The sequence below is a fragment of the Fundulus heteroclitus genome, unplaced genomic scaffold, assembly GCF_011125445.2.
Source record: "Fundulus heteroclitus isolate FHET01 unplaced genomic scaffold, MU-UCD_Fhet_4.1 scaffold_45, whole genome shotgun sequence".
Taxonomy (NCBI): Eukaryota; Metazoa; Chordata; class Actinopteri; order Cyprinodontiformes; family Fundulidae; genus Fundulus; species Fundulus heteroclitus.
Genome location: NW_023396868.1, coordinates 65,016 through 82,431, shown reverse-complemented (window position 1 = coordinate 82,431; position 17,416 = coordinate 65,016). Strand labels below are relative to the sequence as shown.

Genomic DNA, 17,416 nt, shown 5'->3' with positions numbered 1-17,416 from the left:
CTACCTGTAGTTAGACCCAATCCAACCATTTGTAAAAGGAGTTATTCCCTCTGTCTGGGCCTGTTTTAGACATGATCCTGTTCAGTGGTAAATTGATATGGACCACAGCTTAAAGTAGCTGTTATTAGCTTTACTTAAGAAACCATCTCTGGATCAAGGTGAGTAGTAAATACAGACCTATATCTAATCTTCTTTGTTATCTAAAATTCTTGAGAAAGTAGTGCTAATCAACTATGTGAACATTTACAAAGTAATGACCTACTTGAGGAATTTCAGTCAGGCTTTAGAGCTCATCATAGCACTGAAACAGCTCTGGTGAAGGTCACTAATGACATTCTCATGGCCTCAGATAATGGACTGTGTCTATACTTGTCCTGTTAGATCTCAGTGCTGCATTTGACACAGTTGATCACAATATTCTCCTACAAAAGACTTGAGCATACTGTGGGGATCAGGGACAAAGCATTAGGCTGGTTTAACTCTTTATCTGTCGGGACAGATTCCGTTTGTTCCTGTTTATAATAATCTTCCTCAAACTCTAAGGTCCTTGTGGAGTACCACAGGGTTCAGTCCTTGGACCAATTCTATTTACTATATACATGCTTCGCGATTGGCAAAATTATCAGACAGCATGGGATTAATTTCCACTGTTTATTGCTGATGACACTCAGCTATATTTATCCATAAATCCCTGATGAATTCCAATCAGTTACTTCGACTGCAGTCATGTCTTGAGACATCAAAAGCTGGATGACTTTAAATTTCCTGCATTTAAATTCTGACAAGACAGAAGTTGTAATCTTTGGGCCAGAGTCTTCAAAAAATAAAGTTCTTAATCAATCACTTAATCTGGATGGCATTAACTTGGCCCTCTGGTAATAAAGTTAAAAATCTTGGTGTTGTTTTAACCAGACATGTCATTTAAATCCCATATTAAACAGGTTTCCAGAGTTTCCCTTTTTTCACCTCAGGAATATCGCCAAAATTAGAAACATTCTGTCCAGGGGTGATGCTGAAAAACTAGTCCATGCATTTGTTACTTCAAGGCTGGACTTTTGTAATTCTTTACTATCAGGAAGTCCACAAAATGCAGTTTGAAGATCTTCAGCTATTCCAAAATGCTGCAGCAAGAGTTCTGATGAAATCAACAAGAGGGATCATATTTCTCCAATTTTAGCTTTCCTTCATTGGCTTCCGTTAAATCAAGAATAGAATTTAAAATTCTCCTTCTAACGTATAAAGCCCTTAATAATCAAGCTCCATCATATATCAGAGCTCTGATTACCCCGTATATTCCTAACAGAGCACTTCGCTCTCAGACTGCAGGTCTGCTGGTGGTTCCTTGAGTCTCTAAAAGTAGAATGGGAGGCAGAGTCCTTTAGCTATCAGGCTCCTCTCCTGTGGAACCAACTCCCAGTTTGGTCCGTGAGGCAGACACCCTATCTATTTTTAAGACTAATCTTAAAACTTTCCTTTTTGACAAAGCTTATAGTTAGATTGGCTCATGTTACCCTGAGCTACCTCTATAGTTGTGGCTGTGATAGGCATAGGCTACTGGAGGACATCAGGGTCTAATTTTCTCACTCTACTGATTTCTACTGTTCTTCAGTCTACTGTTCTCCAGTTTTGCATTGTATTACACTGAATGACTGGTCATTTCAGCTTTTAACTTTTGCTCTCTCTCTTTTTCTTCATAAGTAGGCACACCTGGTCTGACGTTCTGTTAAACTGTGACATCATCCAGAGAAGACGGCTCACCCGCTACTACCATATAATGTAGAACCGAATCCTGGATCAATGTGTGCTTCTGTGCTTTTTGTCTGTCTTGTTGTGTCTCTGCTCTGTCTTCTGTAACCCCCAGTCAGTCGAGGCAGATGACCGTTCATACTGAGCCCATTTCTGCTGGAGGTTTTCCTTCCCGCTAATGGGTGGTTTTTCTTTCCACGTCGCTTCATGCTGCTCAGTTATGAGGGATTGCTGCAAAAGCCTTGGACAATGCAGACGACTCTTCCTGTAGCTCTACGCTTCTTCAGGAGTGAATGCTGCTTGTCGGGACTTTGATGCAATCAACTGGTTCCCTTATATATTTCCCTATTTCCTTTTTTTGTATTTTTTGGTATTCTTTCTGATCCATTGTATATATGAAAGATTCACTGTATATAACTGAATGCACCTTCCCTACTCTGCACCTTCTTGTATGAGCCGATGTGACGAGTGAATTTCTCCATTGTGAGATCAATAAAGACTATCTTATCTTATCTTATAGGACATTTTTGACCAATCTGTATAATCTGACTGATTTGACTTTGTAAGTGCCTCGAGATGACATGTTTCATGAATTGGCGCTATATAAATAAATTGAATTGAATTATTTTTATTAGTTGGGATGGCTGCCAGCACAACACTGCATTATGTCCTCATGACGAAATCAAGGCTAAAAAAATAAGTCATCTGCAGGGGCTTGGACAATGAAACTGAAAGACCTGGTTTTAGACCACAATCATTTATTAGTATGGTTGTAGGGCAGGGGTGTCAAACTCGGCGGCCAAATGCATTATCATTATTCAACAATGATTACTGAAAAAAAACGTACTCATGCAGTTCCTATATTGTCCACGGGTGGCGCTGTGTACTATTCAGAGCCGACAACTACCAGTACTCTTTCAGTTCTGGGGTCAGAGGTGAACTCCTCCATCTGGTTTGCTGCTAGTGCTAGTAGGAAAAACGGCAGCACTAGCTCTTAAGTTACTGAAGGATATTGTTGAATCAAGTCCAATTAACCCAGACGAAGGATTCCATTGGGTGTTTTCCTTGCGGTTACTCGACTCGAGTGGTTACTCGACGTTGAGTCATTTATTTTATGTCGGTTTTATATTATGGTATAAATGCGGTGGCTAGGCTACACGCTTGCTTAAAATCTATGTATTGGGCATCTTAAAAATGGTCTTATAGCTTAAAAGATCGTTCTATTTTTGTTGATTTTGTGGCCGAATACAAGATATTTTCTCAAGCGTTAATAAGCCATTTGATTTTTCAAAAAAATTTTCTTTTAAGGATAATTTTAAGTTAGTTTTCATTAAATTGTAAATGGCCAATGGAAGTCTGGAAGGATGGCAGTTCAACCCTAACAGCAGCACTGAGCTTCAGATGTGGAACATTGATTTAAAATAAATTCTTAATATTTTATCTGTTTGATGTATGTTGTCATGCAGGACGGCGTTTTTAAGTCCCAAAAACTGTGAATAAATGTTTTTCAACATCTTACAATCACTGTGAGCAGTTCCTATGCATATGCACTTAAATAAATGTTAACTGAGTAAAAGTATTGTTGAAAACTGCAAATACTTTCTTAAACTCTGAGGTTATTCATAATGTTGTGTAAAAGGGAAATTTGTTTATTATAAAAATCAACAACAAGTCCACTTTTATTAGTTCTATTTTAATCTTGCAATGAGTTTACATGTGTGGCCCCCCTGAGATCAGATTAAGTTGAATGCGACCCCTAGACCAAAATGAGTTTGACACCCCCTGGTATAGGGCCTTCTTTTGCGGCCAATACAGAGTCAATTTATCTTGGGAATGACCACATACAAGTACTGAACAGTGGTCAGAAGGATTTTAAAGCCATTCTTCTTGCAGGATAGTGGCCAGGTCATACGTGATGCTGGTGGAGGAAAATGTTTCCTGACTCGCTCCTCCAAAACACCCCAAAGTGGCTCAATAATATTTAGATCTGGTGACTGTGCAGGCCATGGGAAGATGTTCAACTTCACTTTCATGTTCATCAAAACTGGTGCCAATCACCAGTCTTGCTGTAATGTATTGGTGCATTGTCATCCTGAATACACGGCACCTCCTATCAGGATAAAATGTTTGAACCATTGGATGCTCATGGTCCTCCAGAATGGTCGGTAGTCCTTGCAGTGACGCGCCCATCTAGCACAAGTATGGGGCCAAGGGAATGCCATGATATGGCAGCCCAAACCATCACTGATCCACCCCCATGCTTCACTCTGGGCATGCAACAGTCTGGGTGGGTACGCTTCTTTGGGGCTTCTCCACACCGTAACTCTCCCGGATGTGGCGGGCGCCTTCTTCAACTTCTTCAGAAGTTGAACGATTCTAGTCTTGATATGTTCTTAACAGAAACATGGCTAACATGAATTCAGTGAAGCACCTATTCTAAAATGAGCCAACTCCTCAAATCTATGATTTTCTTTGTGAAAACAGACAGCAAAGGAAAGATGGGGGAATGGCCACTTTGTTTAGTGATTAACTAAAGTATGCAAAGGTGTGTCCAGGAAAATTTTACTCACTTGAATATTTGGCTCTCCAGGTAAAGAGCCAGTTACAAACTATGTTCTTGAATGTTCACAGGCCTCCGAAGTCCAAATCGAAATTTTTAAATAATTTTAACGATTTACTATCTGGGATATGTGTTGATTATGACTGTTTAACTATTGTGAAAGATTTCACATTGACAACCCTTAAGACAGGGTGGGAGGGGGGGGGCAAGGTATTTTTTTTGGAATGTTGGCGAGGCGGTAGCGTTAGTTGGTCTTAATTGGTCTTATAGCTTAAAAAAAATCGTTCTATTTTTGTTAATTTTGTGGCCGAATACAAGATATTTTGTCAAAGCGTTAATAAAGCCCTTTGATTTTTCTATTTTTTTTTTGAAAAATCAAATCAAGATAGCGCTGCGGGAAACCCTGGACTTGATCATCGCTGAGTTTCTAAACCAGAGGTCACCAACATGGTGCCCGAGGGCACCAGGTAGCCCTCAAGGACCATATGTGGTGCCCTCAAGTCTGTTCAAAAAATAGCACAACCCTCTAGTTAGCTGCATCTAAAATGTTATTTTATTTAGTTGCTCGTCTTTTTTAATCACACTTGTACTTGTAAATTATAAATGCATTAAAATCATGTTTATATTACATAAAGTTAAAGTGAGCTCAGTACAGGTAGCCCTTCGTATCACAGTACCAACGAAGTAGCTCTCAACTTCTAAAAGGCTGGTGACCCCTGGTCTAAACATTTCCAAGGTTAATGTAACTGATGTTGCCCTGTCAGACCACTTTTCTGTTATCTTTCAAAGTATTTTTTCTATTTACATTTAGCCAAAGAGACATCATAAGATAATGCATCTTTAAGAACAATGCTACTGAAACATTTTACCAAGCTTACTCTTCTACTTCCACTTTGTCCTGTAACGCTGCAAATGAACAACGAGATAACTTCTGTTCTAAAGTTTCAGACATCATTGACTGCATTGCTCCAATTAAAGTGAAGGTTATTTCTGGTAAGACAAAATTTTAGCGGAAAAGTGCTCCAGCAGTTAGAAGCGTAAAAGTTAGTGTCAAAAAAGGCGGAGAAAGACTAGACTCCAGGTTCATTATGACATCTATAGAGACAGACTTGACAGATATAACTTCCAACTGAAAAGTTATATCTGTAAAGTCATTGTCTGGAGGATTTGATTAAATTTGACTTTGTAAAGTGCGTTGAGATGACATGTGTTGTGAATTGTCACTATATAAATAAAATTGAATTGAACTGAAAAATGCAAGGGAATCTTTCTTCTCTGAGATAATCAACAAAAATATTAATAATTTGCCACGGTCAACAAGTTAACAAATCCTCCTGTGTCTGTGGCATCTGAACATCTGAACTCCACCAGGGACTGCTACAAATTTGATACTTCTTTACTGAGAAAATCCAAAAGATTAGAGGAGCAGTCTGTACATCCATATCAAGTTCAGGAAAAAAGTTGTCTCAAACTCGAACTGATGTTGACAAAATGTCCCAATGCTACCAAATAAACTACAACAGCTTAAAATAAATCCTACACAACTTACTTCCTACTCCTGCTGCCTCGATGTTTTACCCACAGCTTTTTAAAATAAAGTTTTAAGAAATCTGATTTGACTCAGATAATAAACGTATCTTCTATATTCAGACATGGGCTCCTTCAATAGACCAGTTCATTGTTATTGTTTTGATCCGGGATTTTCGCGCGCCGGACTGGTTGGCAAAAGACGAACAGAATGGCGGACGCAAGCAACGGACACGAGGAGTTCTCGCCGTATTTTTCATCTTTAGATAACGTATCGCAAGATCGTTATAAGAGTAAGTTGAGGGTTGATGGTATTCGATTGCCAGATCCATATAGCAAAAGTTTGAAGGGATGGAGCGACTCTGTAAAATGCTGGCCGAATGTTCCTTACGGCAACATTTACAGCTACCTTGTCGACACGCCAGGCCAGTACACACGAGAGAGCATGAAAGCTTTGAAATCACTGGACGGTTACAATTATTTCATCTCGGGACATGTTCAGACATGTTTATGTAACCTGTTGGAGAAGGACACGACCATGTGCTTAGTGAAAGCAAAGGTATCCCCGTCCCAACGGGCTAACGACAAGCCACATGAGCCGTGGGTGTGCCTGAACAAAGAGCAGGGATACGTTGTAGCTGCACATTGCACATGTAAAGCTGGGTAGTCGCCGAACAAAACATTTTTCCACAAATTTATTCTATTAATATTTTTTCCCCTACAATGTTTAAATGTGTTAACATGTAACTAAACATGTATGTTTTGCATGAAAAACAAATTTAAGTTGGCGTTTACTTCCCTTAATTTGATATCGTCTTGTTTTGACCGGTTAAAGGCCAGATTTCCAAGTAAATCAGCAAAGTGAATGTTTGTACATGTACTAGAATTTATTTACTCAATTTTATTAGCCGTGGAATCTGTTCCATTTTGGCTTGGCTTTGCTGACATGTATGTTGATTTTCTTTTCAGTTTGGGAGAGGCATGCAGTCATATTAAATCACTGCTGCACCCTACTGCATATTTGTCTACATTTGGTTTACATTGTTTACATTTCAACTGCCTACTGTTCACTGCTGCACTTTATCCGGAAGTAAATTGAAATTTATCCTGTAAGGGACTGCGATTGATCACTGCACTTTATCCTGTACTGTAATTCACTGCAAGGTATCCTGTAGAGCTACTGCAATATTTCTGAGCTGTGTGAAAAACGAAATTTCGTTCTGTATGCACTCTGTGTATACAAAATGACAATAAAGAAAGTCTAAGTCTAAGTCTAAGTCTATTGCTGCTCTGTTGTTCAAAGTTGAAGCAGTGGGCAGATTCGGCCTCAACCAGGAATCGAAGACAAGCGTTGCCTGCGCCTGGAACAAGTCTTACCGGAAAAAGGTATTGCAAACTTACTCATGCAAATGTTGCAATTACTTATTGTGTGCCAGCAGTCAGGTTTCAATATTTTAATATTGAGTGTTAATCATAAATTTCCCTTATGCACACAATTATGTAGCTTATATGTTAATTTGTTTTAGCCTAATATTAGGTAGATGTGAACATTACCCTGGCTCAGTGGAGTATATTGTTTAATTTTGAGTGAACAGCATATACATGACAGGGTGCTGAAAATGACAATATATTTTTTATTTATTTATAGGTTGTTTCTCATAAATATGATTTTATTTGTTTCATTACAGGTCACAGCGCAGCAAATTGTGGACCAATTTGCTGCGCTGTGGACCAACCCCAAATATGGCAGGACCGCCAAGTGGAAGGTCAACAAGCAGAGACGCGTAGAAGTGGCCGGTCTGGACGAGTCTGAACAACAGAGGGCCCTTGAAGCTCTTCGAAGAATCTATCCCACTGCTGGATGTCTTATGAAAGCGGAGTCGGACACGGACAGCGCCTCAGAAGATGAAGACCTGCCACCGGTAGGTTTAAAAAAAAAAAACATTGTTCATAAAGGAATATCTCTGTTTACAATTTCTTTGAATCCCCAGCGAATATTAGTTACTTTTTTATTTACTTGAAGGCTCCATGCACCATCCATGGTCTCCAAAGGGTTTTCTGTCATCTCTAAAGATAAAGAGAAATGCTATAGTTCCATAGTTGTACGTTTTGGAGATTTTTTTTGACAAGATAAACTGTCCAGCTTTATTTGCCGAAGCACCCATTTCTTTAAACTTGTAATCCTGCCTCTGATAAAGGACTTGGCTAAGGTTGGGCAAGAACCTATTTTGTCGAAGCCATTTCCTGACTTTTGGTGATCAACACACACCTGTTATTCTTAAGGCTATGCTCTCATGTTTTCGCATTTTGAAAAAAAAAAGAATACGGGAAGTTGCTCTTTGTGTCATGGCATATTTATACTCCAGGGAAACAATCTACATCCATAAAACAATTTATTCTTTAGTTTTTAAAGTATTTTGCATGTCATATGTTTCAGTTACTGAGTCGCTTCCGTGACACCGAGACAAAGGACTGTTCGGCAGATGATCTTCAAACCCGATGTGCTGACTTTCTGAAAGACTTCATAGTAAGTCAGCACCAGTGCGACAACCTGGAGAAAATGACAAGGACACAGAGCCAGAGTTTACTGTGGCAGCGTCATCGTGAGGGAAGAATAACGGCCACAATAGCACACGACATCAGTACGTTGCAGGACACAACATCACGAGAAACATTGTTTAATCGGGTGATGAACCGCTCACATATTGACTTGTCGAGCGTTGAAGCAGTGGCGTTTGGCCGGAAATATGAAGACCAAGCCAAGCAGCTGTACAGCGAGTGGATGAAAGACAGGCATGAACAGTTTAGTTTGCATGAAACGGGCCTGGTTGTTGACCAACAGTTTCCCTTGTTTGCTGCCACTCCCGATGGCATTCGCTCATGTGTATGTCATGGCGATGGACTCGTTGAAATAAAATGTTCTTTCAAACATAAGGATCTGTGTGTGAAAGACATTCCCAAGGTTGACAAAACATTTTATTTAGAAAAAGACTCACTTGTGTTAAAACAGAGCCACCGCCACTACACCCAAGTTCAATTTCAGATGTATGTTTGTAAAAAACTGTTCTGTGACTTTGTTGTGTTTACACACAGAGGTGTTCATGTGCAAACAATAAAATATGATCACGCTTTTTTACAGGAACTGGTTTCAAAATGTATGTTTTTTGCAGTAGATGAACTTGTGCCAGTCATCATCCAGCAGAAGTTTACAAGTTGAGATTTAGTTGATTCTATGTTGTTGGAAAGTTAAGAAATAAATGTAAATAAAAGCAACAGTAAAACTTTTTGTGAATGTATTTATTCAAATGTATTCTGCTTTCAGTTGGTAGATAAACATTTTTGTACAAAAGAATATATAAATACATTTGTCATACATAAATCTATGTACACAAACCACTCAATACACCCCCCTAGTGGGATCTTTATGATAACATTACAAAAAACAAAACTGTTGACAGCAGCTTGTGTCCCATGTTTTTTTTTTTTTTTGAAGTGTCACTTCAACAGTTTAGGCAAAACATTTGTAATTGCACAACATATGATCAGTATAGAATCAATATGACGAGACAGTGTTATTGGCATCACATTTTTCAAAATTCAAAATCGTTTTACACGCTCAATTGCTCGTTCAACATGAATCCTCAGCTTTGATAAGCGCCTGGCCTCTTCCACTTCTTTTTGCGAGAATTGTTGCTTTCCCTTGGCAAACGGAGGCATGGCTAATGTTGCCCCATGAGCAGCCAGTTCTTCTGCAATTAGAAATCCTCTATCTGCCAACACCAAATCACCAGGCTCAAGTTTATCATAGAACCCGGATTGTTTGGTCAGTTCTTTATCGGAAACTCGTCCACCCCAGTTGGAAGAAACAAAACTAACCGTTCCACAAGGGGTGATGCCAATCAAGAATTTTGCTGTGTTATGATGCTTGTAGTTGGACTATGTCTTTGCACGGGCACTCAAATTCACAGGTCGCTGAATGAAAATCTCACTACAGTCAATAATTACTCTAGCTCTCCTGTAGTGCTGCCTGAACACCTTTGGCATATTCTTCAGCACCTCACCCTTTGTTGGCCACCGTATGAGGAATTCTAGTCTTTTAGCTATTATGGGTATGGCGCTATTCAAGATGGCAGACACCTGGGTCGGGGCAACCTTAAACCGTATTGCCAAGTCTTTGTTGGTACAGCCAAGTTTCAGTTTCATTAAAACCAGCAGAAGAATGTCACCAGAACACAATTTACCGACTGGTTTCAGATAAAGACACACAAGGGACATCAACCACTGGAATAATTCCACATTAGGAAGTCCTGTCAGTGCTTTTGTCACTTAGTTGTTGAGATTTGTGTAGGTAAACCAACTTGCTTCACGTTCGGCCTTGAGACTCCGATTTTCATCCACAACACGTTGGTAGTCCTGTTGAAGTCCTGCATAATCCCTTTTAGCTGATCATACTGCTGCTGAAGAGGGTCAGGGTCAGGATCTGTTCCTGAAATGCATAAATTTTCTTTTTTAAGTACAGCTCAAAGCCTTACAGTTTCATTTTACAGTTAAACAACCATCATTTGAAGAAATAAATTTTAAAGTCAAAGATTGCAGAATTGGACAAATAATGTAGTATATCCTCTTTAATAAGTTCAATAAATTCTGCACTGAACAACAACAATACAACATTGTTACAATGTAAATAATTAACCCTTTACAACTTGTGTTCTTTAGTTTAGGTACCATAATATTATTAACATTAATAACTTGCCTACCTGAATCTTTGTACGATGGGGTATAATGTGCCAAATCCAACAAGGCCTGGGCGGCTGTTTGTTCCTGATGGCTGTGCGGTACATTTTCCTTCGTTTGATTGGGTGTTAATGCCAATCTTCTTCGCCTTTTGGCCACCCGCTCGAACCTTTCCAACGATTTTGGAGTTGACTTGGTCACTGGTGTAAAGTTGTAAATAGTGGGCTGAAAGTCGGGATGGTTTATGTCTGTTGAAGGCTCACCTAAAATATTGAACAAGACAGTATAAATCTCACATCTGAATACTTTTTTTTTTAAATCAACATAAATCACAGCACAGGATACATTTACACAGATAATGTACCAATGCAAAAACCTCCCTCCCACACACGTACACACACACACATTCACTTTCATTCATCCACATTGAAATCGGTCATCCACTACTTACTTAAATATATACCCCAATTTTTATTTATATAATTACTTAAGTAGAACAATGACTATTGCTAAATTAAGTTATATTTACCGGAGATGAAGTGCAGACTGCAAATTCTGTCGTAGTTAGACGGCTCCCAAACACGTTTGGGATTGTCGGCCTGCATCCTTTTCATAGCAACGATCCATTTCTTTCTTCTTTCTTTATCCTTTGGTATACGAAAGAAACGAACATCGGACGACTTGGAATGCCTCTGTGTGCAACCGGGAGCACAACAACTCACAGGCATTGTTTATATTTCGAAAGTAAACGGACTAAAAGCACGCTGTATTTCACCCGTTTTGTAATGTTGTTTAGCGAGAACAGAGCCGCTTTTGCCAACCAGCGGGACCCGGATGTAGCGCTGACGTCACGCGTGAACTGGTCTATTCAAGGTCTGGCATGGGTTACATATTTCAAAAGAAAAGCTAGGTAAGTTTTATCCAGGGACTGATCCCTGGTATAACCTATGCAAGGCAGAAGCGGGTTCCCTTATTCACACTTTCTAGGCATGCTCGAAACTCAATACCTATTGGTCTCCTATATTCAATTCACTTTCAGAAATATACAATAATAAATTTGGCCTTTCCGCTCTAACTGCAATCTTTGGAGTTATACCTCCAGATGTTTTACATTCCAAACATAATCCAAATACAATAGCGTTTGCTACACAGATTGCAAGATGTCTTATACTTTTCAGGAGAAAACAGGAGGCCCCCCCTACACATGAACAATGGCTTGCAGAGCTCATGAGGTTTTTACATTTAGAAAAGATGAGATGTACATTAGCAGGTTGCTTTGCTAAATTTGTCAAGGCATGGCAGCCATTTTTACAATTTCACAATACATGGAAACATTCAGGATGAGTACCTTATCATAACCAAATCCCTGCTATATTGTTGTAGTTAACTGTAGAGTGAATAGATTTTTGTATTTTCCTTTATCATTATTGTCATGGTTGAGTTTTGGTTTGGCTTTGTTTTTCTGTTATTTTCATTTTTTTCATCTCTTTTGGGTTAGGTTTGACTTTATTTATTGTTAGTTTTCAGTCATCAGTTATTTTCTGTCAATTTTCACTTCACCTCCTCAGCAGTCAGTCACACCTGAGAGTCATTTACCAGTCAATTAGCCAGACCCTTGTTCCACCTGTGAAGTGCTCTATTTAAACCTCCCTCTGCCTTCAGTTCAGCACTGGGCCGTCATCATTCCACACCTCTCCATGCCAGTCCCCGTTTTGCCTTGGAAGCTTTGTTTTTGCTCCTGTTGTTAAGGTTAGTCCTGCCAGTCACTCTAAAGACTGTTTGTTCAGTTTGTTCCTGGAGAGGTTCTGCTCTGTGTCCTGGTGTCTCCAGAGAACTGCTAACTGGACTAGCCATCCTGGAAAGGCTCTGCTCTGAGCCCTGGTGTCTCTCAAGTTCTGCTAACCTGACTAGCCGCCCTGGTGAAGCTCAGCTCTGTGCCCTGGTGTCTCCAATGAACTGCTAACCTGAGTGCTATGAGGCCTGCTAGCCGAGCAGCACCTAGCAAGTGTGGACTCTCTGTCTCCGGACCGTCAGCTCCTGCCATCACATTCATCCCTGACCTTCTGCAGTCCTGAACCTCCGGTCTTCATCACTCACCACCCAGTATACTTCCTTCAATAAAGACTCAAACTTTTAGTCCCGTGTATGCGTCCTGAGTTCATCGGTAAACAAAACCCTGACAGTACGGCCCAGTCAAAAGGTGAACTCAGGCGCCATGCGGGGCTTACCTGCAGGAGTTGACGACCCGGACATCCTCGCATACGTGGAGCTGTGCGAACGCCAGATGAGGGAGAGGTACGCCAAGATGGCTTCTGCCCAGGACCCTGCGCCACCGATCCGGGTCGACTCCACTTCCCCCGTGGTTCACGTGGGCGTTGTTGCGGCTATACCGGAGCCCAGGGAGAGAGGCCGCCCAGCCTCTCGACGTCTCGGTCATCACCTCCATGACTCGCAGCTGGCCCCTCGAGTGAGGCTCATCGTTCCACCTAGCAGAGCCCCACGCATCAAGGAGAGCCAGCTGTGGGATTTCTATTATGGAGACCGAGACGACCTTCTGCCCTGCTGGCCAGCTGCCACCCCCCAGATTGCCCCGGATTCCTCATCTGTCCCCTCCCGGCGAAGACAGCAAAACCACCGGCGCGGAGGGTCCGTCAAGGCTCAAGAGGAGGTCCAGGAGGATCCGCCTCCAACCTCGGCGTCCGCTGAAGCCTGTGGCCCGGCGCCGCTCTCTGAAGCCTGTAGCGCGCCGCCGCCCTCCAAAGCCTGTTGCCCGTCACTGCCCGAGGTAGCCGAGGAGTTGGTTCCGCCTCCACCAGAGGACTCCGCTCTGCCGGCCACCGTAAGCGCCGCTTTGCCTCAACCCGAGGCCACCGTAAGCGCCGCTTTGCCTCAGCCCGAGGCCTCCGAGGGAGCCGCTTTGCCTCTGTCCAAGTCCCGTGAGGAGGTCCAGGAGGACCTGCCTCCGCCCAAGTCCCGTGAGGAGGTCCAGGAGGACCTGCCTCCGCCCAAGTCCCGTGAGGAGGTCCAGGAGGACCTGCCTCCGCCCAAGCCTCGTGAGGAGGTCCAGGAGGACCCGCCTCTGGCCTCGGTTTCCACCGAGACCTGTAGCTTGGCACCGCCTCCAACTGATCTGTTCGGCCAGAGCCGCAGATTGCGGACTCCGAGCCGCTCGACTCTGCCTCGTCGGGGCCGTCCACCACGGCGCCCGCCTCTGACTTCTCTGTTTGGCCGGAGCCGCAGACTGCGGACTTCGAGCCGCTCGACTCTGCCTCGTCGGGGCCGTCCACCACGGCGCCCGCCTCTGACTTTTCTGTTCGGCCGGAGCCGCGGACTGCAGACTTCGAGCCGCTCGACTCTGCCCCGTTGGGGCCGTCCACCACGGCGCCCGTCTCTGACTTTCCTGTTCGGCCGGAGCCGCCGACCGCGGTCTCCGGGCCGCTTGACTTTGCCTCGTCAGGGCCGCCCTCCTCGAGGGTTTAGTCGGGCGATGCTGCTCCGCCGCCTGCCTCGTCCAGGACGACCTCCACGAAGACTTTTCTTTTTTGCTTAGCAGCCGTTTTTGCCTGAGCCCTTAAGGCCAGTGCCTTGTTAATTTTTGGGCTCGATTTCAGTTTTGATTTACTTAGGATTTTGGGGGTTTTAGAGTTATTTAAGGGGTTCTTTGTTTTTTTCTTAGAGTACTTGAGTTTCTATTTTCGTTTGTTTTTCCACCTCTGTTCTGGTGTTCCAGGTTTGCCTATAGTCTTCCGGTTTTTGCTTTGGTTATTTCTGTTTGCTTTAGAATCCTAGTTTTTTGCCTTGTTCTCTTAGTTTTTGTTTTTGTTCTAGCTTTAGTTATCTAGTGTTACAATAGTTTACCCGTTCCTGTCCTAGTTTCTTTGTTTTGGTTTTTGCATTAGTTTTATAGTTTTTTTTTTCTCTTGTACGTCTTGCTCTTTTTCCTAGTTTTTTTTAGTTTTATTTTGATTTTTCTAGTTTTTTGCTTCGGTTTTTCTTTTGTTGTCCCTACCCTAGTTCTTCTGGTTTTGTTCTATAGGTTAGTTCATGCCTGGTTTTCTAGTTTTTGGTTTAGATCTTTAGTTTCCCAGCGCTTCCTAGTTTTGTTTTGGCCCCCTAGCTCTTAGTCCCCTGGCGTGTTTGACGCCCTCCATTCTCGGAATTTAGACGCCCTTAGTTCCTGGTATTTTTGTTTCCTGGCGTGTTAGGACGCCCTCTGACCCCTGTAGATTTTGTGTTTTCCCGGCGTGTTAGAACGCCCTTTGTCTCCTGGCATTTTAGGATGCCCTCCGCTCTTGTTTCCTGGCATATTAGGATGCCCTTTGTTCCTGTTTCCCTGGTGTTTAGATTTCTAGCGTTAGATTTAGTGTTCCCGGCGTGTTTAGACACGCTCTGTTCTTGGTTCCCCGGCGTGTTAGGACGCCCTCTGTTTTCGGATCCCCGGCGTGTTAGGACGCCCTTTGTTCTCGGTTCCCCGGCGTGTTAGGACGCCCTTTGTTCTCGGTTCCCCGGCGTGTTAGGACGCCCTCTGTTCTCGGTTCCCCGGCGTGTAAGTACGCCCTCCGTTCTTGTTCCTAGGCGTTTTAGAGGTTCCTGCTTCCCTCATATCCCGACGTTCTCTTCCCCAGCCCCGGCGTTTTCCTCACGCCCCGGCGGGTTTCCCTTTGGCGCTAAGTACGCCCGTTCCTTCCCTTTGGCGTTAAGTACGCCCGTTCCTTCCCTTTGGCGTTAAGTACGCCCGTTCCTTCCCTTTGGCGTTAAGTACGCCCGTTCCTTCCCTTTGGCGTTAAGTACGCCCGTTCCTTCCCTTTGGCGTTAAGTACGCCCGTTCCTTCCCTTTGGCGTTAAGTACGCCCGTTCCTTCCCTTTGGCGTTAAGTACGCCCGTTCCTTCCCTTTGGCGCTGTCGTACGCCTGTTCTTCCCTCTGGCGTTGTCGTACGCCTGTTCTTCCCTCTGGCGTTGTCGTACGCCTGTTCTTCCCTCTGGCGTTGTCGTACGCCTGTTCTTCCCTCTGGCGTTGTCGTACGCCTGTTCTGCCTTGTGGCGATTGTTCGCCTGTCAACGTCGGTTAGACATCTTTTGTTTTGCCTACCAGCATCTGTTAGACATCCTTTTTAGTTCGCCCTAGTGGGTAGTTTTGGTTTGATTTTAGCCCACCATCCTACCTTCCCTCCACCCACCCAGGTTAGATCAGCTTGGTTATGACTCTTGCCCGCCATCCTGCCGTCCCTCCACCCACCCTGGTTCGGTCACTTTGTAGTTTGTTTTGTTTGATTTTAGGCCGTCCGGAGTCCGGCCTTGAGGGGGGGGGTAATGTCATGGTTGAGTTTTGGTTTGGCTTTGTTTTTCTGTTATTTTCATTTTTTTCATCTCTTTTGGGTTAGGTTTGACTTTATTTATTGTTAGTTTTCAGTCATCAGTTATTTTCTGTCAATTTTCACTTCACCTCCTCAGCAGTCAGTCACACCTGAGAGTCATTTACCAGTCAATTAGCCAGACCCTTGTTCCACCTGTGAAGTGCTCTATTTAAACCTCCCTCTGCCTTCAGTTCAGCACTGGGCCGTCATCATTCCACACCTCTCCATGCCAGTCCCCGTTTTGCCTTGGAAGCTTTGTTTTTGCTCCTGTTGTTAAGGTTAGTCCTGCCAGTCACTCTAAAGACTGTTTGTTCACTGTTTGTTCCTGGAGAGGTTCTGCTCTGTGTCCTGGTGTCTCCAGAGAACTGCTAACTGGACTAGCCATCCTGGAAAGGCTCTGCTCTGAGCCCTGGTGTCTCAAGTTCTGCTAACCTGACTAGCCGCCCTGGTGAAGCTCAGCTCTGTGCCCTGGTGTCTCCAATGAACTGCTAACCTGAGTGCTATGAGGCCTGCTAGCCGAGCAGCACCTAGCAAGTGTGGACTCTCTGTCTCCGGACCGTCAGCTCCTGCCATCACATTCATCCCTGACCTTCTGCAGTCCTGAACCTCCGGTCTTCATCACTCACCACCCAGTATACTTCCTTCAATAAAGACTCAAACTTTTAGTCCCGTGTGTGCGTCCTGAGTTCATCGGTAAACAAAACCCTGACAATTATATATTTTGTGTGTATGTTTGCTTGTTTGTTTTCAATATGTGTATGATTTTCATTTTTGTTTTATGTGGAGGTTTTGTATATTAAAGTCAACAGCATTGTATTAAACTTGAATGCTGTAAAGAATGTGCTGTTGAAAATTAATAAAGTGAAAAAAGAGCACCGTTGTTTTGGCTTTGATAGGTCAGTATGTACAGAGCACTGTCATTAAAATTAAAATTAAAACATGAGAGGCTCACCCTTGACTTCTCCTCAAGTCGGGTCATCATAACAATGGCGTAGGTTCTCTGATCCCACACCATCCTCCAGAAATCCCATATAGTCTCTGGCAGAGGCCCTTGTGTAGCAATATAAGCATTCTGTTTTCTATAGCCATCAATATAGTTGCCGTTGATGTAATCGCTCCCTGGAACTCCTGTGGGAAGAAACAGGAAGGACCAAGTTATAAAAGGAAACAGTGGTTTTACATTTACTTTTCTGTTATTTTTTCTGCTTTTCCTACTAATTACAGAAATCAAACCCTTGTTATAATTGCTGAAGTGCTTTTTACATGTTTTCCCTGGAACCTTTGATGATTAAAGATGAACTCCAAGTCTCCCCACCATCACCCTTGTCTTACTAATGTCCACAGATTCTATTTTAGGTGGAGGTTGAAACTTTGGCTGGACCACTCCAAAATGTTAATATTACAATCAGAAAAAACATTTTGATAATACCGAAAGATTGCTTTGAATTAATATCTGACAAGGGTAAGAATAATTTAGACAGCATCATGTGGTGT

General features: G+C 42.9%; 2 protein-coding genes across 3 annotated transcripts in view; one reads left to right on the top strand and one right to left on the bottom strand.

Annotated features, from left to right (window-relative positions):
* The first annotated feature begins 5,589 nt into the window (after positions 1 to 5,589).
* LOC118560565 lies at positions 5,590 to 9,076 on the top strand. 2 transcript variants are annotated; one of them, XM_036131696.1, is made up of 5 exons: positions 5,592 to 6,126; positions 7,137 to 7,219; positions 7,522 to 7,755; positions 8,271 to 8,629; positions 8,761 to 8,894. In XM_036131696.1, exons 1-5 carry the CDS (start codon positions 6,045 to 6,047, stop codon positions 8,765 to 8,767), a joined length of 765 nt encoding a protein of 254 aa, XP_035987589.1. In that variant the 5' UTR covers positions 5,592 to 6,044; the 3' UTR covers positions 8,768 to 8,894. The 2 variants fall into 2 exon arrangements, with proteins under 2 accessions (XP_035987588.1, XP_035987589.1); XM_036131695.1 differs by having other exon boundaries at positions 5,590 to 6,126; positions 8,271 to 9,076.
* A 1,499-nt stretch (positions 9,077 to 10,575) lies between these two features.
* LOC105922327 (receptor-type tyrosine-protein phosphatase F-like) overlaps positions 10,576 to 17,416 on the bottom strand; it is a 70,737-nt gene continuing 63,896 nt past the window's right edge. Inside the window, exons 8-9 of the mRNA XM_036131697.1 lie at positions 16,875 to 17,050; positions 10,576 to 10,830 (exon numbers count right to left, since the gene is read on the bottom strand). Of these exons, the coding sequence (XP_035987590.1) occupies positions 10,810 to 10,830; positions 16,875 to 17,050 (197 nt within the window). The 3' untranslated portion in view covers positions 10,576 to 10,809. The remainder of the gene's footprint in view (positions 10,831 to 16,874; positions 17,051 to 17,416) is intronic.